Source organism: Ranitomeya variabilis, chromosome 2 (genome assembly GCF_051348905.1).
Source record: "Ranitomeya variabilis isolate aRanVar5 chromosome 2, aRanVar5.hap1, whole genome shotgun sequence".
In the NCBI taxonomy this organism is placed as follows: Eukaryota; Metazoa; Chordata; class Amphibia; order Anura; family Dendrobatidae; genus Ranitomeya; species Ranitomeya variabilis.
In genome coordinates, this window is record NC_135233.1 from 1,068,576,445 (window position 1) to 1,068,598,482 (window position 22,038).

At 40.3% G+C, this 22,038-nt stretch overlaps 1 protein-coding gene across 1 annotated transcript in view; it reads right to left on the reverse strand.

The window, feature by feature from the left end:
- Positions 1-939: 939 nt before the first annotated feature.
- Positions 940-22,038, reverse strand: part of MEP1A (meprin A subunit alpha) — a 28,487-nt gene continuing 7,388 nt past the window's right edge. Inside the window, exons 5-14 of the mRNA XM_077291550.1 lie at positions 19,525-19,603; positions 17,026-17,143; positions 11,913-12,088; positions 11,359-11,580; positions 8,792-8,941; positions 7,761-7,976; positions 7,206-7,679; positions 5,720-5,890; positions 3,844-4,048; positions 940-1,179 (exon numbers count right to left, since the gene is read on the reverse strand). Of these exons, the coding sequence (XP_077147665.1) occupies positions 1,032-1,179; positions 3,844-4,048; positions 5,720-5,890; positions 7,206-7,679; positions 7,761-7,976; positions 8,792-8,941; positions 11,359-11,580; positions 11,913-12,088; positions 17,026-17,143; positions 19,525-19,603 (1,959 nt within the window). The 3' untranslated portion in view covers positions 940-1,031. The remainder of the gene's footprint in view (positions 1,180-3,843; positions 4,049-5,719; positions 5,891-7,205; positions 7,680-7,760; positions 7,977-8,791; positions 8,942-11,358; positions 11,581-11,912; positions 12,089-17,025; positions 17,144-19,524; positions 19,604-22,038) is intronic.

The following is a 22,038-nucleotide window of genomic DNA, read 5'->3' on the forward strand; positions in this document are numbered from 1 at the left end:
CTCATATTAGCAAATACCTCCAATTAGAAATATAGTATCTTTTTTTTTATTAACTACAGTATGTCTCTTTCCTCATGTGCAGACGTTGCAGGACGTTTAGTAGCTGTTGCATGCAATGCACGCCACTCAGGATATGAGGGCGATACAAAGGAAACATGAGTTCTTGTTGGAATCCTAAGGAAATGTTACTCAGGGCGACCATTAATTATAATTCTTCACAGTACAGGGGAGGTAACGGTTTAGAGGCACACAGCTATGACACAGTTCTGAGCTGAAGTCGATCACGGGGGTTTTATTCAAGCTTCTTTTCATCACAGAGAATCACTTCTCTTCATGCAATGCTTCATCAACATATATGAAAGTCTATTCACAGATAACTTCTCTTCACAGATAACTTATCGTCACACACAGTGTCTTAACCTGACTAGAACTGTACCTTACTCATGCAGTGAGGTGGGGTGAGGGGATGAGTCCGGTGCTGTAGCTCTCTCACTTATATCTTGAGGTAAAAAAGGTGCTCCTGGCTGTCCTGACTCCTTCTAAAATTACAGCAATCACCTCCCAGGAAGAACTGGTCTATACAGCTCGTCTGATTTCAGTCTGACAGGAGAGTTTCTAGCACACGCCTTATTCTTGGATGTCCAGGACACAATAATACTAACTTTCCCAATATCCTCTATGGCCGAGCTAGTCATTCCCTATTTGCTATAACCATTTTAACCCCTATAGTAGCTGGATGATTCTAAATCAGTTCAGCTGCTATCTGTCACATATCCATCCAGTTAAAAGAATCAGGAACCATATAACACATTGACTGGGTCTGGCAAACCTTTCTTGCTGTTTTTAACCTAAAAAAAGCTCAATGGTCCTAAAAATAGACTATAAAAGATTACAGCCCTTTAGGTGCAGCATCGCATAACAGATCATATTACATAGGTGAAACATTAATGGAGGATTCCTTTATTTACATATAGAGGAAGACACTGCTGTGTGGGTATATAGAGATCTTTATTTTCCTACATACACAGTATTTATTTTCTGCCGATTATGGCAAGGACAGCTACAGTCATAGCCATGGTCCCGGCCACTCCTCCGATGATCATCCCAATAACATTTCCGTGTAACTGTGCAGTTTCACAACGTTCTCCAATGTACATGAAGGCCCGGCTGGATGCGCACCTACCGTATAAAAAAATAGTATTATACTACATGGGAAAAAGAGAGCTGTTTCCAAGAATTGTGAAACTCACAGTTCATTTTGCAACTTTATTATTATTATTATTATTATTATTTTAAGTAATCTAAAATTGTTAAAAAATGCAACTTTACAAATATTTTTTGTTTTGTTTCTACTGTTCCTAAGCAGAATTTTTGGTCCTCTCCACGGTAACAGACAACAAACATAGCCTACGTAGCCTGGTCCTGCAGTCACATACATATCCATCTGCCCCCTTATACACTAGCAAAACATAGGAGGCAGATGAAAGAGAGGCACACATCACTGCAGGATCGGTCACCACCCCCTGAGGAAGCTGGTCTCCACCAGCAATAACCAAAGGAGTTAATTGACCCACATGGACTTCATTTTTTGGAACGTCATCTGTGGTCTAACTTTATTACTATACTATGTTACACATCCTGACCGCTTCTTTATTGTAGAATTTTTCTTCTATTTCTATATTTTTATTTGCTATTTGTTTTAGTATTTATAATTAGGGTGGTCTTTTGGGATGAATTATGGGTCGTAGGAGAACTCTGTGTAAAAACACTGCTGTTCCGTTTATCCGCTTACGTTGTATTGGTCCATGTGGTACCATGATGGCTTTGAGAACACAATGCACACCAACAAGGCAGGATTCAACGAAACTCTGCCCAGAAGCATAAAATGGGTAATTAAAAAACGTTTAAAGGATAAAAACATATATGACGCATTTCAGAGCTGGACTAGCTCCTACCTCAAGTATATTACTCCAGCTCTGAAACGTGTTGTGTGCTTCTATGTATCAAAAGGGTTGTCCAGGCTTGGGGTTCAAGTCTACAGTCACTCCATGTGATGCACACTTGTGGATCCTCACAGCCTGCGCAGTTCGCACTTTCAGGATTCTCTGGTGCCGGCATACATCTGGTCACATGCCGACTAAACAATGCAAATGAATTGATCAAGGCCGGATACCGTCTAGTCAGAATGTGGCTGGAAGAATGCATATTGCATACTTGCAGTACATTGACTGCCCAGTCCCTGCACCGGAGAATCCTGACAGTGCACGTTGTGAACGTTGTGAGTATTCACAAATCTGCAGACTTCAACGCCAAGACAACCCCTTTAAATACTTTTTAATTGCCTACTTTGCCTTTGTGGACAGCACTACATTGAATCCTTCCTTTTTGGTGCGCATTGTCCTCAATCGACTCTGATTTGGCAGGTGGAGCGACAGCCCAATGACTGACGTAACACCCAGGCTTCAGTGTTGTGCCTATACTTGCACCACTTCAATCGGTTGGCAGATAAGTCCTTTCTCAAAGATTTACACAATGGAGCGATTTAAAAAAAAAATAAAAATTGCAACATGCTGGCTGTATTGTGAGTTACAGCTACGTTGTTTTCCACGTAGATTTTTGTTGTACTTTTGGGGGGTTTTTTTTAAATGTTTGACTCATATACATTAATTATGTGTCCAGATAATTATTTCCACATAATTATCTATGACATTTTGGATGTGCCATTTTATTTCAGGGAGCACATTCTTCTCTTTTGAGTACATCACTCAACATGTTACCAGAATTGACCGTACACGCTCGTTCCGTTGACAGATTTTCTTCTAGACCACTCAAGACTTTCACGTGATCTCATAAGAACTAAAGGTTGAAAATCAAAATGGGCAAAATTTTCCATCAATCAGGGTTAAAGATTGGATCATCTTCCGTATGGTCCCGCCATAATCAGCAGTGTCAAAAGACATTCATCTAACGAACTGCCACCTTCTCTCCAACTCTAGGTCTCGGCAATATTAAGGAAACCAAGTAATGTCACATACTGTCCATCTTGGTGATGACTTGTGAGGATAAGACTAGCCCAAAAATTACTTGTTAGCAAATCTGATGGAATCCCTGGTGAATATTTAGACAAGAGAAACTCTACTTTAAGATTTGAACATTTTCCTGACGTTCTTTGGGAAAAAATGGTGAGCACACATCATAAAAAGTCCATGAGGTTATTTGGAAATCACCTCATTACAAACAACTCGATCCTTTTGGTCCTAATATTAGGGCTAGTATTGAGTTCCCAGAGGATAGTCTATTACTCTGGTCGGACAGTCTGACTCTGTAGAGTTTTATTTTAACTGTACTGGGACCCTGGAGATGTGGACTGACCACATGGTACAATTACCAATATCTGAGTCCTAAATCACAGGAGAGTTTAAACCGTCAGCAGGGAACGGCCACCCTCTTCCAAAGTGCCTAATCTTGCCTAAGCCCAACCATTTTGCTTTCCAATCTTCAGGACTTTTGGCATCTCCTCAGTCTCCAAGTCTCTTTGATCAGAATGAGCCTTCAGCAGATCATTATTATTAGAGCTATTGAGGCTACTAAGGGGCCGATGACCATTATTGTTCAGCTGCAAGACCCTTTCGTTTTGGTTGTCTACCTTCCTGGGCAATAGATACAACAAGACTTCAAATAAGGAGTTTTTACTTTGTAAGTTCCTCAATCTATTTAATTTGAGAATTTTTGCTTGCAGAGATATCACCATTGAAATCCATGCTACTGGCGTTAGCAGCTATATCAATCTATAAGCGTGGCAAGTTTATGTTTTTTACATGCTACATCCATAATATATTGCACCTGCAGCTTGCTCTGCTTCCCTCCATCACACAGACGCCTCCGTTCAGACACAGGCTGTCATCACATTGGGTGGCCATTGGTTGGACTTTGTAATCATCCCAGGGTTTCTCCAAAGAACGCTTCTGCCTCCCATATATCTCCTCCTCCTCTGCCCTAGATGAAGAAGGTTGGATGGGAACTTCTGTCTTTATAAGGTGGGTGAGATCTGTAGAACAGAATGGAATTATACTTAGTAACATAAAACCCCCACTACTCAGATGCACTTGTTCTAGTAGAACTTACATTTACCCATCAGAGACAGATGCCAACATCACAGTATAAAAGCCTAAGAATACATGCTATAAATGCCACCATCTGTGAGTAAAAGCCACAGATTTCTCCATCACTGTGCACAAGCCACAGACGCCACCATCATTGCACATAAGCCACAGATGCCACCATCACCATGAACATACCAAAGATGCCACCATCATCATGTACCTGCAACAAATGCCACCATCACAGTGTATATGCCACATATGCCATCATCACAGTGTACATGCCACAAATACCACCATCACTATATGCAAGCCAAACATACCACCATCACAGTGTACAAGCCACAAATACCACCATCAATGTATACAAGCCACAGATGTTTCCATCACCATGTACAACCCATCGAAACCTCCATTACTGTGAACGATCCCCAGATGCCATCATAACTTTGTACACACAACAGTTACCACCATCACCATGTATAAGCCACCGATGCCCCCATCAACGTGTACATACCAAAGAAACCTCTTTATTACACAGTGTTAATTTTGCAATTGATTGCTGTAATAAAGTATTGCAATGGTTGTAATTTTTATTGTACTTCTGGCTTGAAAAAGGCCCTTTTGGGCCGAAATGTTCCTTCACTCATCTACCTCAATTGTATTTCATCATGTGATTTTTAAGGATGGAATAATGGAATAAAGGTTATGTTTTATCCGCATTTTCGCTTTGTGCCCCGGAATCTTGGATTTTATAAAGTATTGCAATGTTATAAAATCCATCATATGACTACAGGTAAAAAACCACCAGATGGGCTAAAAAAAATGTAAAAAAGATTGAAAAAATTATTTTAAAAAATTTACAAAAATCATAAAAGTTCAAATCACCCCCAATTTACCAGTGCGTATATGAGAAAAAAACAAATTTGGTATCTAAAAATCCAGCTTTGCTGTTAATTGTCACTTTGCTGCCCTAAAAAAATGAATAAAAGGCAAATGAAAAGTGATATGTACTCTGAAATTGATTTTATCAGTGCAGTCTATAGCTCTCCCCACAAAGATTGACCTCTCAAACCACTTCATTGATAGAAAAAAAAATAAGTTATGGGTCTCAAAAAAATGTTGAAATTTAAAAAAAAAAAAAATTAACAAAAAAAATACATATAAATTTGGTATGGCTGCAATTGTACTGATCTGGAGAGTCATGATACCAAGTTTTTTTTTAACCACATGGAACAATTTTGAATGTGTTTTTTTTCCAATATTCACTATTGTTCGACGCCCCACATATTTTTTTTTCTTATTTTTCAGTATATTAAATGGTAAATGCAATGGTGTCATTCAAAATTACAACTAATCCTGCCAAAAAAGGTCTTAGAAGGTTTTGTCAATGGAAGAAGGGGAAAAAAAAGCGAAAAAAATGAAAATTGAAAAAACGAAGAAAAATTTAAAATTTCTACAGAGAGAAGATGATAAGAGAATATTACACTTATTGGTTTGTCGATAGTATTCTAGAGAACGGCAAGTCTTGGACACCCTTCTTCTTGGAGCCTTAGTACATATTAGTTATATTTTATACTGATTCACTTCTCAGATAATATAGGATAATATTCACATACCCACAAAATCCACAAACACGATCAGATCATCATTTTTCAGAAAACTCCTGCGCCGTAAATTGAAGTGAGTGATGAACGTATACCAGCCATAGTCTGTGGTCCTGAAGCAGTTGCAGGACGAATCCCAAGTGCCAATAGTGGAAGGTCTCTCCCATCGGGAAATGTTCGATGCTATTGAGAAGGAAATCGGTCAGAGAAGACTTGCCATCGTAGATGGTTTATTTGTCACACTTGCAAATATCAACGAAACTCCAGCTATTATTTCACAAAAGATCCGTAGCGATCAGCTGGGGTTTGTGAGGAACCTAGTAATAAGTGTTACTTTTCCCTGCAGTGCCCCCACAGGAGATATTAAGCATTACACAGTTTTCATTTATATCAGTGGGATGGCTTTGTAATGCAGGATAGGACGGGTCCTCCAGAGCAATAAAATCAGTCTTTGTAATCACTCGCAATTCTGGCCAAGACATGAGAATGCCGAATAGTGGACGCGCTCTACTAAAGAAGCTTCTTGGTAAACGGTAAAAAATTGCAAAGTGCTTGAAAAAACAAGCAACTTTGTAAATTACCTTTTATTAAAAATAATGTTTGGAGGGATTTTTAATATCATAGTAGCTAGTTGGCTAGGTTACCGGCCACCTCTTCAGTCAATCTGCGGTTGCTGGTCTCCTAGGCAAGGAGTGCAGCACTTACAAGCTCTTTACTTTAGCGCTTACAAGCGTTGCTCTGAAGATGGTGGCCACATAGCTGAATCCAGACAGCTTCAGTGACCCTACTTGCAGCATCGGAGTGAACACAATTCGGACTAGAAACTCAACCAAGCTACTGCTATGAACTGTCAATCAGAAGCGAACAGCTCCCCGGCAAGCAAGGATCAGGAGGCTGGGGAGCTCTGCGCTCCTGAAGAATAAAGCTGAGAAAAGCACTTTAACTCCGGATTCACTAATAAGGTATAGTAGAATGTGTTTTATAAATTGGACAATTCCTTAAAGTTGGATAAAATTTAGGGAAGCAAACAAGAAAATGGAGTTAGCGCATTATAAACCAATTTGTAGAACCAATGCCAGGAAGCTGCTGTAAAGGCCTTAAAGTGATTGGATGTATAAAAAAGGATTCAGAAGCACAGGTATAAATTTGTAAAGTTTAAGGCCCAAAATGATATAAATTATATAACAGAGCAATATTAGGTTTAGAGTCTTGTGACATTATGAATTAGTGGTTGCAGTATTAGGAGGGTTTAAGTAGTTTAGATTTATGGGTGACCTAAATACTGTGTAAATTTTATCGATGGTCAAAGATATAAAGATCTGCCAGTATAAAGACCAAGGTTCTTTTGTTTTGATACAGTAGGAATAAACCACAATAGGGTTCACCAAAGAACCACAAAAGGATTCTTCACTGTAACAGCATTAGATTAGAAATGCAACGGTGACAACAGTTATGTAGCATCGGAGTCTATGTACAGTTTGTAATGCACTATACTTACGAGATAATATCTGATCTTCTAATGTTGTGAAGCTTCGGCTAGAAGACATCCTTAGACGGATATCTGGATCTTGATCCAAGACTGTGATAATAGCCTGATGGTTTAACACCGGCCAATGTAAAACTGCATCATCTTCCCCACTGCACAGGTGGAATGATATTCCGGTGTATCCGGTGTAAGTGGATGCGTTTTGTCCATGGGGATACAGACCAATTCCATATCTGTAGCCTTCGGGGCTAGTGAAACAAGGACTGACAAGCCGATGTCCTTTGACGGTGTCAGTAAGGACCTGGCTGTAGTTTCTGATGGTCCATACGGCATTGGGACACGGGAGTTCTGATAGTGTGATGTCATCGATAAGAATACCGCCACTGGTGGTTGTATTATCACCTTGAACACCTTGGAACAAGTAGCGGAATTTTACATTTGCGTTTAGGGTCACATGTGCGATCTTCCAGTTCTGGTCACTGTCACCTGGAGTGGGACACAAATATGATCATTCATTCATCGGACCACAACCAACTCCACCTAACTTACCCATAAATAATACTTTACCATAAATCGTGTGGATTTTCTTCAACCTTCTAACTTCTCCAGTGCCATCATCTAGACGGAGCCAGATGGTCAGTTTATCCTGGGGGCTTCCATCCATTCGGTAAAAAAACTGCAGACACTGCTCCGTTCTTTTAGGATACAGAATGCGGGACTCCAGGACTGCGGTGCGGCCAATGGGTCCAGTGTCGGTATTGAAGTACATAAAATAACCTGAATCTGTCAAAAAAAAAATGAATAAAATAAAACTCTGTTATATGTGTAGGGGCACTCAGTACTATAAGATTCAGCCTCATTGTTTTGCTTATTCCAGGGGTCTTAGAGGTCAAGTCAGTCCTTCGTTGATGATACATTGATGTAGTATGTAGGCCCTTTTACGCAATGGGTTACTCCACAAGGCTATTCCTGACCGTCCAACTGCTGGGGCTTCCACCGATCACAAGAATGGATCTCGTAACCTTGAATGAAGAATGAAAAATAGGTCTCGGAACCTTCTCTGTTAGAATACTATGACATAGCTGAGCACACAAATAATGTGGCATGTCATAGCCAATTATGTAGATCGGTGGTGGTCTCATCAGTAGGACCCCATTGGATGGAAACAATTATTTAAGGAGTGTCCTATAGGATGAGTATAGATTTAGACACCGGATAATTTTAGTCTTCTGAATCCGGCTTTGGGTTTGGCCCATCCTGAGAAAAAAACCTTTTTCATAAGTCACTTGGTGGCTCCTCTATTGTCTAAAGAGGAGCGTCACCGCAGGGCTCAATGCTAATTTATATCACATGGTCTCCTATTCAATATTGTCAAAACTTTTATGTCCAGTATGTTGCGTCCATAGTCTGGAAGCGGTAAAAATTCATGTTCTGCATTCTTCTTTTAATTATCTGAGCAGTAAACAAGGTAATTGACCCTTGACATGAGCAATGAGTGTACAACTTGTGTTTACACCTGCTGATAAGTCAGGACACGTGGCTTTTACATAAAGGTTGACCTCCTGATTATGGAAGACTCAGCAGTTGGAATATCGTACCTCTGCATCGACCATTTAGAGTGTGATCGCTAAATGGACCCGAAGAACCCAACTCGTGGCTCCAGTCCGCATCATCGGTGGTTGATTGCACCATTCCACAAATGTTAATAAACTCGAAGGTACACTGATCCAGAAGTATGAGCGGTGCGGCTGTGAAAGAAACACTGAAATCAGCTAAAACTGATGATATTCAGAAAAATGCATCCAATGGTGGAACAATTGTTTCATTCTTTAAACTGAACATTTAATTTTGGTGAGCCATTTTACCTCCTAACCTAGTCAACCTCTTCAATATGAGGCCATTGGGTTTCTTTACTGTAAGAGCAGTGAGACGTGGAACCTTGTGCCATACAATGCTGTCATAGGTCAATCATTACCCAAGATCAGGAAAGGCCTGGATGCCTTCTAAAAAGATATAATATACGGTAACCAGGTTATGTACACTAGATTTCTGGAGATTGGTCATATCAACAGGGAGTCGATAAGGAAGGATTTTCCCTATAATGCTTAGTTTAGAAAAGGATCCTCAGTAGTGATAAGTGCAAGTGCTTGTTACTCGAGTTTCCCCTGGGTGCTCGAGTATGGACCAAGTATCGCGGGTGCTTGAGTGACATTTTCAATTCCCCACGGCAGCATGTTTCGCGGCTGTTAAACACTCACACAACATGCGGAGATTGCCTGACAAATACGAACAACCCCCGCATGTTTTGTCCCTGTCAAACAGTTGCGAAACATGCATCTGCAGGGATTCAAACATGTCACTCAAGCACCCGCAATACTCGGTGCAATTCCGAGCACCCAGGGGAAACTCGAGTAACGAGCACTTGTGGTCATCACTAATCTTCAGTGCATCATAAATGATGGTTGTAAAATTGCTTAAGTTTCAACCTCTGTCCATGAGTGTGAACGTGAACAAAGCTTGAATCATGCAGCAGTTTTTCAGCCGTCCTTTGTGACCCTATTTACATGTCGCCAGGTGAAAAGTATCCGTTTTTTGCTTTTACTTTATTTCCGCTGTTATCCTGAGTGTTCTGTTTTTTTGTTTTTCTCTTTTCAAATCCATCATGGAATTCTAAAGGTACCATATCACTGGAACTGTATGGTGGACTATAAAAAAAATGGAAAACTCAGAGGAGAAGCAGGAATAAAATAAGCAGTATATAATAGATTTTTATATTTCCTTAGGCTGGACATATCAGATCCTTTCGTTATTTCGACTATCCACCGGAGTCAAAGGTCTGGCCTTAGTAGGAAATTACAATTTTGGACGAGTCAGTGTAATTTTTCTTTTTCTACTTTCACATGTGCAATTAGTATCTGTCTGCTCAGGGTCTTTGTCTTCCTTTGGATCAAAAATGTAGGATTATACATCAGAATCGATTGATTTTTTTCAACCATATCATCTATGATTGGGACTTCTTTTCATTAAGGAGGCAAGTTCTGAATGGAGTCTAGTTGGCAATGCTCCATGGGAAAAAAAATGCAAATTAGTTTTCCCTCAGAAAGTAACAAACCCAGTGATACCTAAATAGTGCAACTATATGTAACTGTATCATCAGTATCCAACTATTCCAGAGCAGGAGCAACCCATAATAAGAAACCATCAATGGCAACCAAGAAAAAATATGTGCGATATATGTTTGTCACAGCCTGTTCAAGATATCTCTTCTTGGAAGTGGCTGATAATGGGGCAGAATGGGCATTTACTCACTTTCTTCAGTTGGGTCCAGTGATCAGTCTCTACGTGGCTCATACATATTTACCAACCCATGGCTTAGTAAGAAAGGGATATTTAAATCCTACCCAAGAGCAGCTGTGGTCATGCTCCAAGCTGAACAAGGACACCCAGTTTGGACCATTTTTTCAGACTGGGTGTCACAGGTGTGTCAGATGTAACAGACTGTCGATCTGCATCTTGCTGTAGAAGGTCATTACTGACCCTCCTTAATCCTTCTGACTCTTGGACCCAGTGGCAACCTCCCTCCAGCTCTAGTTGACACACCTGAACCTGGGGGTTTATATATTCCCAGACTGCTACAGAGAGTTGCTGGTGATATTCACATTTTTCCCTTGTGAGGCTTGGAGCTATAGCAGTCGGCTAACTTCCTCTCTGGAGCCATTTGAGGACGTTTGGTGTTACCGCTCTGAGTCTGCTCAAGCGCAGTTCATTACCCTTGTCTACCTTTTAAGTTTCCTGCTCAGCAATTGCTGAGGAACCAATTTAGGGATGGTAGGGCAGAAAGGGTGTGATTAGATCTGCATAGGAGTCTCCACTCACCCTTTCCCTAGAGTCTGGGCTTCCTTCCCCTCATCCCTTCGTGTTTCACTTAGTCTTTCCCACACTGTGCATGACACTGGAACATATCTAAGTTTATCAGAATTGATTCCCAAAAGTCAGGATTGTCTTGCCATCTATGCTGATACAGTGAGGATGGTGGAATGGTGAAACTTGTATAAGGTGGACAAGGGCTAAATAGCCTTTCTGTTCTCCCTCTAATGCAACCCTTGGCTATAAAGTGATAGGCATGCATAGTATATTTAGGTGATGGTTTGCTGGTTATACATACTGCAGTTGTACATCCTGTTCAGACATTCCAAGTCTATGGAAGAAAAGTCAAAACGCTGTCCGATGATGTCATTAAACGCGGTTATTTTAGCGGTGATGGTTGGGACTCCGGCGTCTTTGTTGAAGGAGTATGGACCATAATGCATGACAGACTCGTAGTCATAAGGAGTGTTCAGATCGGTTATTTCATTGTCACTATAAGTGTTGAAGTTGTGCGCCATGCCTGTAAAAAGTATTCAACATGAAACTATCTATGTGTGTATGATGATCTCTAAACATATACAGAGGAACAGAAGTTGACAATTATACATTGTGAGGTTCTGCTGCAAATGGCACAAGACATGTACTATATAACATAGGTTGCAGTTGACGAAGAACTTCTTTTGCAAAGGTTCAGACAACAGAATATAATTTGTTGCTTTCAATCGGCCTTTGGGTTACAATCTGGACTCCATAGTTTGATTGATAGAAGATTCCTTTATTTAAGAACCCAAGTTACCTCAAAATCACTAATATAGTTTGAACACCGGAGAGAAGATCTGACAAAAAACTGACCGTCCGTGATCTCATCCCACCAGATTTGCACGTAGTCATCTCGGTCACTTCTTGACTGTTCGTGATAGAATCCCAGAGCGTGAAGAATCTCATGTTCCACAATAGCTTTATGGTCACAGCCACTATCTATGGAGAGGTTCTGACCTGTGCCGAAGTCTCCAACATAGGACCAGCAGCTTTAAGAAACAAAATAAACTCTGTATATATAAATATATTGACATAATACAGTTGAGGTGAACATTATTGGCACCCCTGAACATTATGAATACCATTTAAAATCTCTCCTGCTCGGATAGATAGAAACTTCATTGATACATGGAAAAACTAGACAAAAAAAAAATTACAAACTACCTTGTCAGGGAGAAAGGATATCAAACTGAAAACAATTTGATATCCTTTGTCCTTTGTCAGTGCTCATATGACTTAATTTCTAATTATCCTATGAATCTAATTTTCCTATGAATATTGGCCTTGAAACTCAGACAGGACAGTTTTATTCCCTGCCCTTATTCACAGTGGCAAAAATAAGAGAACAACTGTACAGGTCTGAATTGTTATCTCCAAGCACAAGCAGTCTAAAGGGTACAAAGAACTTGGCATACTGGCTTCAACAGTTCAGAATGTTATTAAGATGTTTGCTACTCGTGGTAAAGTCAAGAACCTTCCAGAATGTGGTGGAAAAAGGAAAGTGATGAGAGAACTCAAATATTATCAAAAGGTTTACTACTCATCTAATGGTCAAGAACCTTTCCAGAATGTGGTGAAAACAGGAAAAGTGATGCAAGACCTCAAATATTATCAAAAGGTTTACTACTCATGTAACGGTCAAGGACCCTTCGAACGAGGTGGAAAGGAAAGTGATGAGAGAACTCAAATGTTATCAAGATGTTTTCTACTCATCTAAAGGTCAAGAACCTTCCAGAATGTGATGAAAAAAGGAAAGTGATGAGAGAACTCAAACGTTATCAAAAGGTTTACTACTCATCTAATGGTCAAGAACCCTTCCAGAACGAGGTGGAAAAAGGAAAGTGATGAGAGAACTCAAATGTTATCAAAAGGTTTACTATTCATCTAATGGACAAGAATCCTTCCAGAATGAGGTGGAAAAAGGAAAGTGATGAGAGAACTCAAATGTTATCAAGAGGTTTTCTTCTCATCTAACGGTCAAGAACCCTTCCAGAATGTGGTGTCAACAGGAAAAGTGATGAGCGAACCCTACTAAGGTTGGTTAGAAATGTGACAAAAAATACAAAATACAACATAAATACAACTTCTAACTGAGGTGGAGACATCTGGAGTGATTGTTTCAACCTGTACCATGCCGTGCATTGAACAAAACAGGGCTGTTTGTGTAAAGGCCAAGAACAACCGAACTGCTTAAAGAAAGGCATTGAAAACTTTGACAAAAGTTATCGATAAACCTTCATTTTTCTGGAAAAATATTTGTTGGACAAATTCCACCCAACTAAAGTTCTTTCTCAAACTATACCAGCATCATGCTAATAGATGACATGAAGCCTAAAAAGAAAATTGCCCCCTACTTACAGTGATAGATGGTACAGGATCCGTAAAGTTGGGTAGTTTCTATGATGCCTCTGGGGGCCTTGAACATGTTACAGGAACAATGAAAACTGAGGATTATCAGAGAATTATAGAGCAAGATGTGCAACAAAACTACAAAATGGGTCCTCCAACAGGGTAGTGAACCTGTCATGTAGTCCATGAAATCAGATCTGTGGACAGCATGGCATAGAGAAGGAGAAGCTGAGTATAACTTGCACTGTATTCATTGAAATCCCTGGTGTTTGTATGCTAATGAGTCCAATGGACGATCCTTCTCGGGGATTCACAGCTCACTCATTGCATGCATAGTCACACAGGAAAGACTGTCAATCACTGAATAGGACCGCCCACTGGACTCACATTCATACAAACACCAGGGACTTTTATTATTAAAATATAAAGTTTGCTGAAACTTTTCCCGCAAAAATGTACATCGATCTGATCAGCTCCTCCTGCTCTATAACATCCTGCCTGCAGATTAGAGACTATTTTCAATAAAACAAGTAGGGACAGCAAAAGTTAGTGATTGGGACAAGCCCAGAGTGGGATAGACTAAACTGGATGTAAAGAGACACCTCCTGTCAGAAAGGCCCTAGTGTGCGTAGAGAAAAATCCTAAAGTCTAATGTGAGCAGCACCGCATGAAGTGCTTGTCCCTAGCAAGAAAGGAGGATAGCAAGATCCTAGCAGAGACTAAGAAAAGAAGTGACTGAAGAACAGAGTGATAAAGAGGAGATGGGTCCTGGGTCAGGACACCTAGCAGTAAGCCTAGAGTTTATAACTCCCAGATGTAATGGGCCTAAATGGAACAGAATATGTAAGACGAACAGAGTTCCAGAAAAGATATGTACCGGCCATACTGGCAGTATAGTTCCCTAGAGGAGAAGGAAGAAGGAAGAAAGGGAACCGCAGGTTGAGAATAGGACTCTTACAAACAGGACCATAGTACTGAGCTGCCTTGTGGTTTAGTAAAGAGGAACATTGAGGATAGAGGATAAGTGAGCGAAGAGGAAGGAATTGAGATTGTATGTGGAAAACGCTCCGTATTGTAGAGGAAACATTCATCAAGTTGTGTACCCGCTATCTACTGATTATAATCCCTACCAAGTTGTCGTTGAGTAAGAAGTTTATTTTTGACCGGTGGTCTCCGTCATTGAGCTGTCGAACACATTGTCCTGGCCAACCAACATCATGGGAACATGCGGCCTGCAAGGGCGTAGCGCCCCCACAGCACGAGCCAACACACCCAGCCAGGACCCACAACTTCATGTAACGTGCCGGAGCGCAAGAGATGAGTACCGCGCCCACGGCTACCGCCCCGCGCCATGTTACACATGTTATAATGTTATATACTAGGTATCTTTTTTATTTCTTTTTTGAAATGACTGACTTTACGATAACATGTCAACTTTCTTGCAGAATGTATTTGGACATGCTATTAAAATACTCTAGAGACAGCCAGCCATTCCACAGCCACTTGTTTCTGAAGATATTGTCTGTTTCATATTGAAAAATTAGGGGTTCCAATGAAGTTGATTACAAATGAAAATTGCTTTAACTAAATTATTAGCCCAGGATTCAGAATGGCAGCCTCCTCCAGAGGACGGCGGAGGTTGTAAAGACAACTGAACCCTGGGATGGGCTACCACATTACAATGGGACTTCGGAGGATTAAACCAAAAATCAGCTAAGGTTTTCATGCACAGGAAAAAAATATTTAGTATATTTTAGTAAAACATTGTAAATGGGATCCTTACATAAATTATTAGAAAAAAATTAATAACACAACTTTGTGTTAAGCAGTTTATTTGATACATTTGTTTCAAACTGGTTGCTATGGATACACTTCTTTTAGAACTGGCCCTAGCAACAAGTCTGCCTCAATTTTTAGCTATAAGCTCAATTTGCCCAAAAATGAAGTGACATGGAGGCTTGAGACTATTTTCTATCCCACTCGGCATTACTAATCAGATTTTTATAAACTTCCTGCTAAATGTTTCATACAGATCATCTGGCAAAAATGAGAGTTTACAAACCGAGCATAGTGCCAAGTTCTCACATCAATACATAGTTAGACTTAAGAGTGCTGAACAGGAAAAGTTTGGAAGAGGAAATGAACATTAGTGCCACGTATTGGATGTAGCTACCCTAAAAGTCAAGGATGCCACGTGACTTAGAATTAGAACCTAAATCAAACATTCCATTTGCAGACATGTTTCAGGGTGTTTACCCCTCATCAGTGCAAAGCAGCAGATCTGATTTGGCTAGGTCAGAGACCTTGTCTAAAGGTACCTTCACACAAAACGACTTTGTAACGATATCGCTAGCGATCCGTGACGTTGCAGCGTCCTCGCTAGCGATATCGTTTAGTTTGACACGCAGCAGCGATCAGGATCCTGCTGTGATGTCGCTGGTCGCTGAATAAAGTTCAGAACTTTATTTGGTCGTCCGATCGCCGTGTATCGTTGTGTTTGACACCAAAAGCAACGATACCAGCGATATTTTATACTGGTAATCAGGGTAAACATCGGGTTACTAAGCGCAGGGCCGCGCTTAGTAACCCGATGTTTACCCTGGTTACCAGCGTAAAATGTAAAAAAAACAACCAGTACATACTCACATTCGCGTGCCCCGCCGTCTGCTTCCCACACTGACTGAGCGCCGCAAAGTGAAAGTGAAAGCACAGCACAGTGGTGACGTCACCGCTGTGCCCTGCTACTGCCGGCGCTCAGTCAGTCAGTCAGTGCAGGAAGCAGACGCCGGGGGACGCGCAGGTGAGCATGTACTGTTTGTTTTTTTTACATTTTACGCTGGTAACCAGGGTAAACATCGGGTTACTAAGCGCGGCCCTGCGCTTAGCAACCCGATGTTTACCCTGGTTACCCGGGGACCTCGGCATCGTTGGTCGCTGGAGAGCGGTCTGTGTGACAGCTCCCCAGCGATCAAACAGCGACGCTGCAGCGATCGGCATCGTTGTCGCTATCGCTGCAGCGTCGTTTCGTGTGAAGGTACCTTAAGTGTGTAAGGGGGAATATTAGACGTTAAACGTAGCGCCAGAAACCCAATCCTTTTTTCTCTCTGAATAGGCTAATTGCATGTTTACTGCAAATACCCAGACAAGCACCGCATGGCCTATAAGTCTCCTTACACCATCTAAGCAATCTCCACAAATAGAAACGTTTCCCCACAGACCCTCCTTCATAGCTCCTGCTATGCACTCATGAGGAGGTAAACACCTCGAAACACTGTGTCTGTAAATTTAGATTTTGGTTTGGCTTCTTATCCTAAATTATGTGGTAAAGGATGATATTGATTTTTAAGATCACAACTTCCAATAGGTATCACTAGAGTTTCTAGGCCTCTTCCTCGCAATTTGCATTAATAATACAGATAATATATTGGAAAATTTTAATGTCGCATGCAGCAGAATTTAGCACAATCTGTGCCTATTCTCTGGCTGAATTGTATGGAACTATGATGTTCTTAAAAACCAAGTGTTAATTATAAATTCCATACAAATTGTAAAGACAACTATATGTTTTGTGACTTACCCTCCAAATTTCTGAAAATGTAGAAAGGTGGAATCTCCTGCATAAGGCTTAAAATCCACACAAGATTTCAGACGGAACATCTCAAATCCTTTAAGAATCACCCCCTTAGCGTTCAGGTCTAAAATCACCAACGGAAATCAAATACAAATCTGTTAGTAGATTAAGTTAAAAGATAGATAGATAGATAGATAGATAGATAGATAGATAGATAGATAGATAGATAATAGATAGATAGATAGATAGATAGATAGATAGATAGATAGATAGATAGATAGATAGATGATAGATAGATAGATAGATAATGGTAGACTATGATAGATAGATAGATAGATAGATAGATAGATAGATAGATAGATAGATAGATAATAGATAGATAGATAATAGATAGAGAATAAATAGATAATAGATAGATAGATAATAAATAGATGATATATAATAGATAGATAATATATAGAGAATAGATAATAGATAGGTAGAGAATAGATAGATAGATAGATAGATAGATAGATAATAGATAGATAGAGAATAGATAGATAATATAGAGAATATATAATAGATAGATAGAGAATAGATAGATATAATAGATAGATAGATAATAGATAGATAGATAATAGATAGATACATAGATACTGTAGATAATAGATAGATAGATAATAGATAGAGAATAGATATATAGATGGATAGATAGATAATAGATAGATATAATAGATAGATACTGTAGATAATAGATAGATAGATAGATAGATAGATAATAGATGGATAGATAATAGATAATAGATAGATAGATAATAGATAGAGAATAGATAATAGATAGATAGATAATAGATAGATAGATAATAGAGAATAGATACAGTGCCTACAAGTAGTATTCAACCCCCTGCAGATTTAGCAGGTTTAATAAGATGCAAATAAGTTAGAGCCTTCAAACTTCAAACAAGAGCAGGATTTATTAACAGATGCATAAATCTTACAAACCAAAAAGTTTTGTTGCTCAGTTAAATTTTTATAAATTTTAAACATAAAAGTGTGGGTCAATTATTATTCAACCCCTAGGTTTAATATTTTGTGGAATAACCTTTGTTTGCAATTACAGCTAATAATCGTCTTTTATAAGACCTGATCAGGCCGGCACAGGTCTCTGGAGTTATCTTGGCCCACTCCTCCCTGCAGATCTTCTCCAAGTTATCTAGGTTCTTTGGGTGTCTCATGTGGACTTTAATCTTGAGCTCCTTCCACAAGTTTTCAATTGGGTTAAGGTCAGGAGACTGACTAGGCCACTGCAACACCTTGATTTTTTGCCTCTTGAACCAGGCCTTGGTTTTCTTGGCTGTGTGCTTTCGGTCGTTGTCTTGTTGGAAGATGAAATGACGACCCACCTTAGGATCCTTGATGGAGGAGCGGAGGTTCTTGGCCAAAATCTCCAGGTAGGCCGTGCTATCCATCTTCCCATGGATGCGGACCAGATGGCCAGGCCCCTTGGCTGAGAAACAGCCCCACAGCATGATGCTGCCACCACCATGCTTGACTGTAGGGATGGTATTCTTGGGGTCGTATGCAGTGCCATCCAGTCTCCAAACATCACGTGTGTGGTTGGCACCAAAGATCTCGATCTTGGTCTCATCAGACCAGAGAACCTTGAACCAGTCAGTCTCAGAGTCCTCCAAGTGATCATGAGCAAACTGTAGACGAGCCTTGACATGACGCTTTGAAAGTAAAGGTACCTTACGGGCTCGTCTGGAACAGAGACCATTGCGGTGGAGTACATTACTTATGGTATTGACTGAAACCAATGTCCCCACTGCCATGAGATCTTCCCGGAGCTCCTTCCTTGTTGTCCTTGGGTTAGCCTTGACTCTTCGGACAAGCCTGGCCTCGGCACGGGAGGAAACTTTCAAAGGCTGTCCAGGCCGTGGAAGGCTAACAGTAGTTCCATAAGCCTTCCACTTCCGGATGATGCTCCCAACAGTGGAGACAGGTAGGCCCAACTCCTTGGAAAGGGTTTTGTACCCCTTGCCAGCCTTGTGACCCTCCACGGTCTCTGATGGCCTTGGAATGCTCCTTTGTCTTTCCCATGTTGACCATGTATGAGTGCTGTTCACAAGTTTGGGGAGGGTCTTAAATAGTCAGAAAAGGCTGGAAAAAGAGATAATTAATCCAAACATGTGAAGCTCATTGTTCTTTGTGCCTGAACTACTTCTTAATACTTTAGGGGAACCAAACAGAATTCTAGTGGGTTGAGGGGTTGAGTAATAAATGACCCTCTGAAAAAACTTTTCACAATTTAAAAAAAAAATAAACAAAGAAATAACATTTTTTTTTGCTGCAGTGCATTTCACACTTCCAGGCTGATCTACAGTCCAAATGTCACAATGCCAAGTTAATTCCAAATGTGTAAACCTGCTAAATCTGCAGGGGGTTGAATACTACTTGTAGGCACTGTAGATAATAGATGGATAGATAGACACATAAATAAATAGACGGACTGTGCATTGATATTACCCAAGTTATCAGCCAATATATACGGAATAGGAAACTTCCACCGGTAGATTTCATCACGCAGAGCATTTCGATCACGTTTCTGCAGACAGAAAACACAAATGCTCAGTACACGTGCCCGGCTATGAAAGCACCATGACCCTTAGTTATTTCCTATGCCCCATAAATGCTTTTAGGTGCAAACCCTGTGCCATGGTCTCGGCAGGGGGATGAGAGTGATACATGGTGCAGTATATGTTGGTCTATAAGCAGGCATGTAATACATGGGGTGTAGAGAATAAGGTTGCACTTGGGCCATGAGCTTGACTAAGGATGCACGGTGCTCTGTGAGGTTTGTTCCCTTTACACCCCTCCTACAATTTATATACAAATAAGATATTATACAGTGTAAATTATACAAGGAATAAAGTATGGTGCCCACATAACGGTGCCGTTCTTTAGCCAAAAAATAGCTGCTTAATAAACACAACTATACAGTGTTGACACCAAATAATACACCAATACACCAATACAGTGACCAAATGAATACTGTCATACAGCGCTCACATATAAACATTATACAGTGCCCAAATAAATACCGATTTACAATTGTGACTGTACAGTGCTCAAATAAATACAACCATACAATTCTCATGAATCATCAAAATACAGTGTTCGAATTAATACTGCCATTCTGTGCTTTCATATTAACACTATACAGTGCCCAAATAAATACCATTCTAACACCTGGATACGTTTATTTGTGAACCATTCCATTGTAGATTTTGCTTTATGTTTGGGATCATTGTCTTGTTAGAAGACAAATCTCCGTCCCAGTCTCAGGTCTTTTGCAGACTCCAACAGGTTTTCTTCAAGAATTATAGAAACTTGATTCCAGCTCACCCAGTTGCTCATTATGCTTATTACCTGGGTCTCAGACACCGGCCTCGTCCTGGCTTCACATCAAGGAAAATAGAAAAAATTGGAGTCCAGCTCAACAGGACTGGATTTTCCTTTTCTTTTTCTTTTTCAAAAAAAAAATATAGTGCATACAAAAGAAAAATTTACAAGGTCGACATGACCCAGTCAATGCGTTTCGACTGCACTAGGCAGTCTTACTCATGATTGAGGCAGTCTTATTCATGAGTAAGACTGCTTAGTGCAGTTGAAACGCGTCGACCAATCGAGAATTTGTCGACCATGTAAATTTTTCTTTTGTATGCACTATATTTTCTTTTGAAAGGAAAATCCAGTCCTGTTGAGCCGGACTCCAATTTTTTCTATTTTTCTTCAAGAATGGTCCTGTATTTGGCTCCATCCATCTTCCCATCAATTTTATCCATCTTCCCTGTCCCTGATGAAGAAAAGCAGGCCCAAACCATAATGCTGCCACCACCATGTTTGACAGTGGGGATGGTGTGTTCAGGGTGATGAGCTGTGTTGCCTTTACGCCAAACACATTGTTTGGCATTGTTACCAAAAAGTTTGATTTTGGTTTCATCTGACTAGAGCACCTTCTTCCACATGTTTGGTGTGTCTCCCAGGTGGCTTGTTGCAAACTTTAAATGACACTTTTTATGGATATCTTTGAGAAATGGCTTTCTTCTTGCCACTCTTCCATAAAGGCCAGATTTGTGCAGTGTACGACTGATTGTTGTCCTATGGACAGACTGTCCCACCTCAGCTGTAGATCTTTGCAGTTCATCCAGAGTGATCATGGGCCTCTTGGCTGCATCTCTGATCAGTCTTCTCCTTGTCTGAGATGAAAGTTTAGAGGGACGGCCGGGTATTGGTAGATTTGCAGTGGTATGATTCTCCTTCCATTTCAATATGATCGCTTGCACAGTGCTCCTTGGGATGTTTAAAGTTTTGGAAATCATTTTGTATCCAAATCCGGCTTTAAACTTCTCCACAACAGTATCACGGACCTGCCTGTTGTGTTCCTTGGTCTTCATGATGCTCTCTGTGCTTCAAACAGAATCCTGAGACTATCACAGAGCAGGTGCATTTATACGGAGACTTGATTACACAGAGGTGGATTATATTTATCATCATTAGGCATTTAGGACAACATTGGATCATTCAGAGATCCACAATGAACTTCTGGAGTGAGTTTGCTGCACTGAAAGTAAAGGGGCCGAATAATATTGCACGCCCCACTTTTCAGTTTTTGAATTTCCACAAAAATGTAAAATAACCAATAAATTTCCTTCAACTTCACAATTCTGTTTCAGTTGTTGTTGATTCTTCACCAAAAATTTACATTTGGTATCTTTATGTATGAAGCATGATATGTGGGAAAAGGTTGAACAGTTCCAGGGGGGCAAATACTTTCGCAAGGCACTGTACTAGGGATGTTGAGGTAAGAAGAGGCTGCTCACACTGCTGTCCACACTGTCTATCTGTATAATGCTGGAGCTACCAGGGGACTGGTACTGAGTTACACTGACGAGCATAAGGGTAACAATGTTTTGAACTTTTAACTTTCAGGCTCCATATCTCATCGTCCACTACTACTTCGAACATAAAACAATTTAT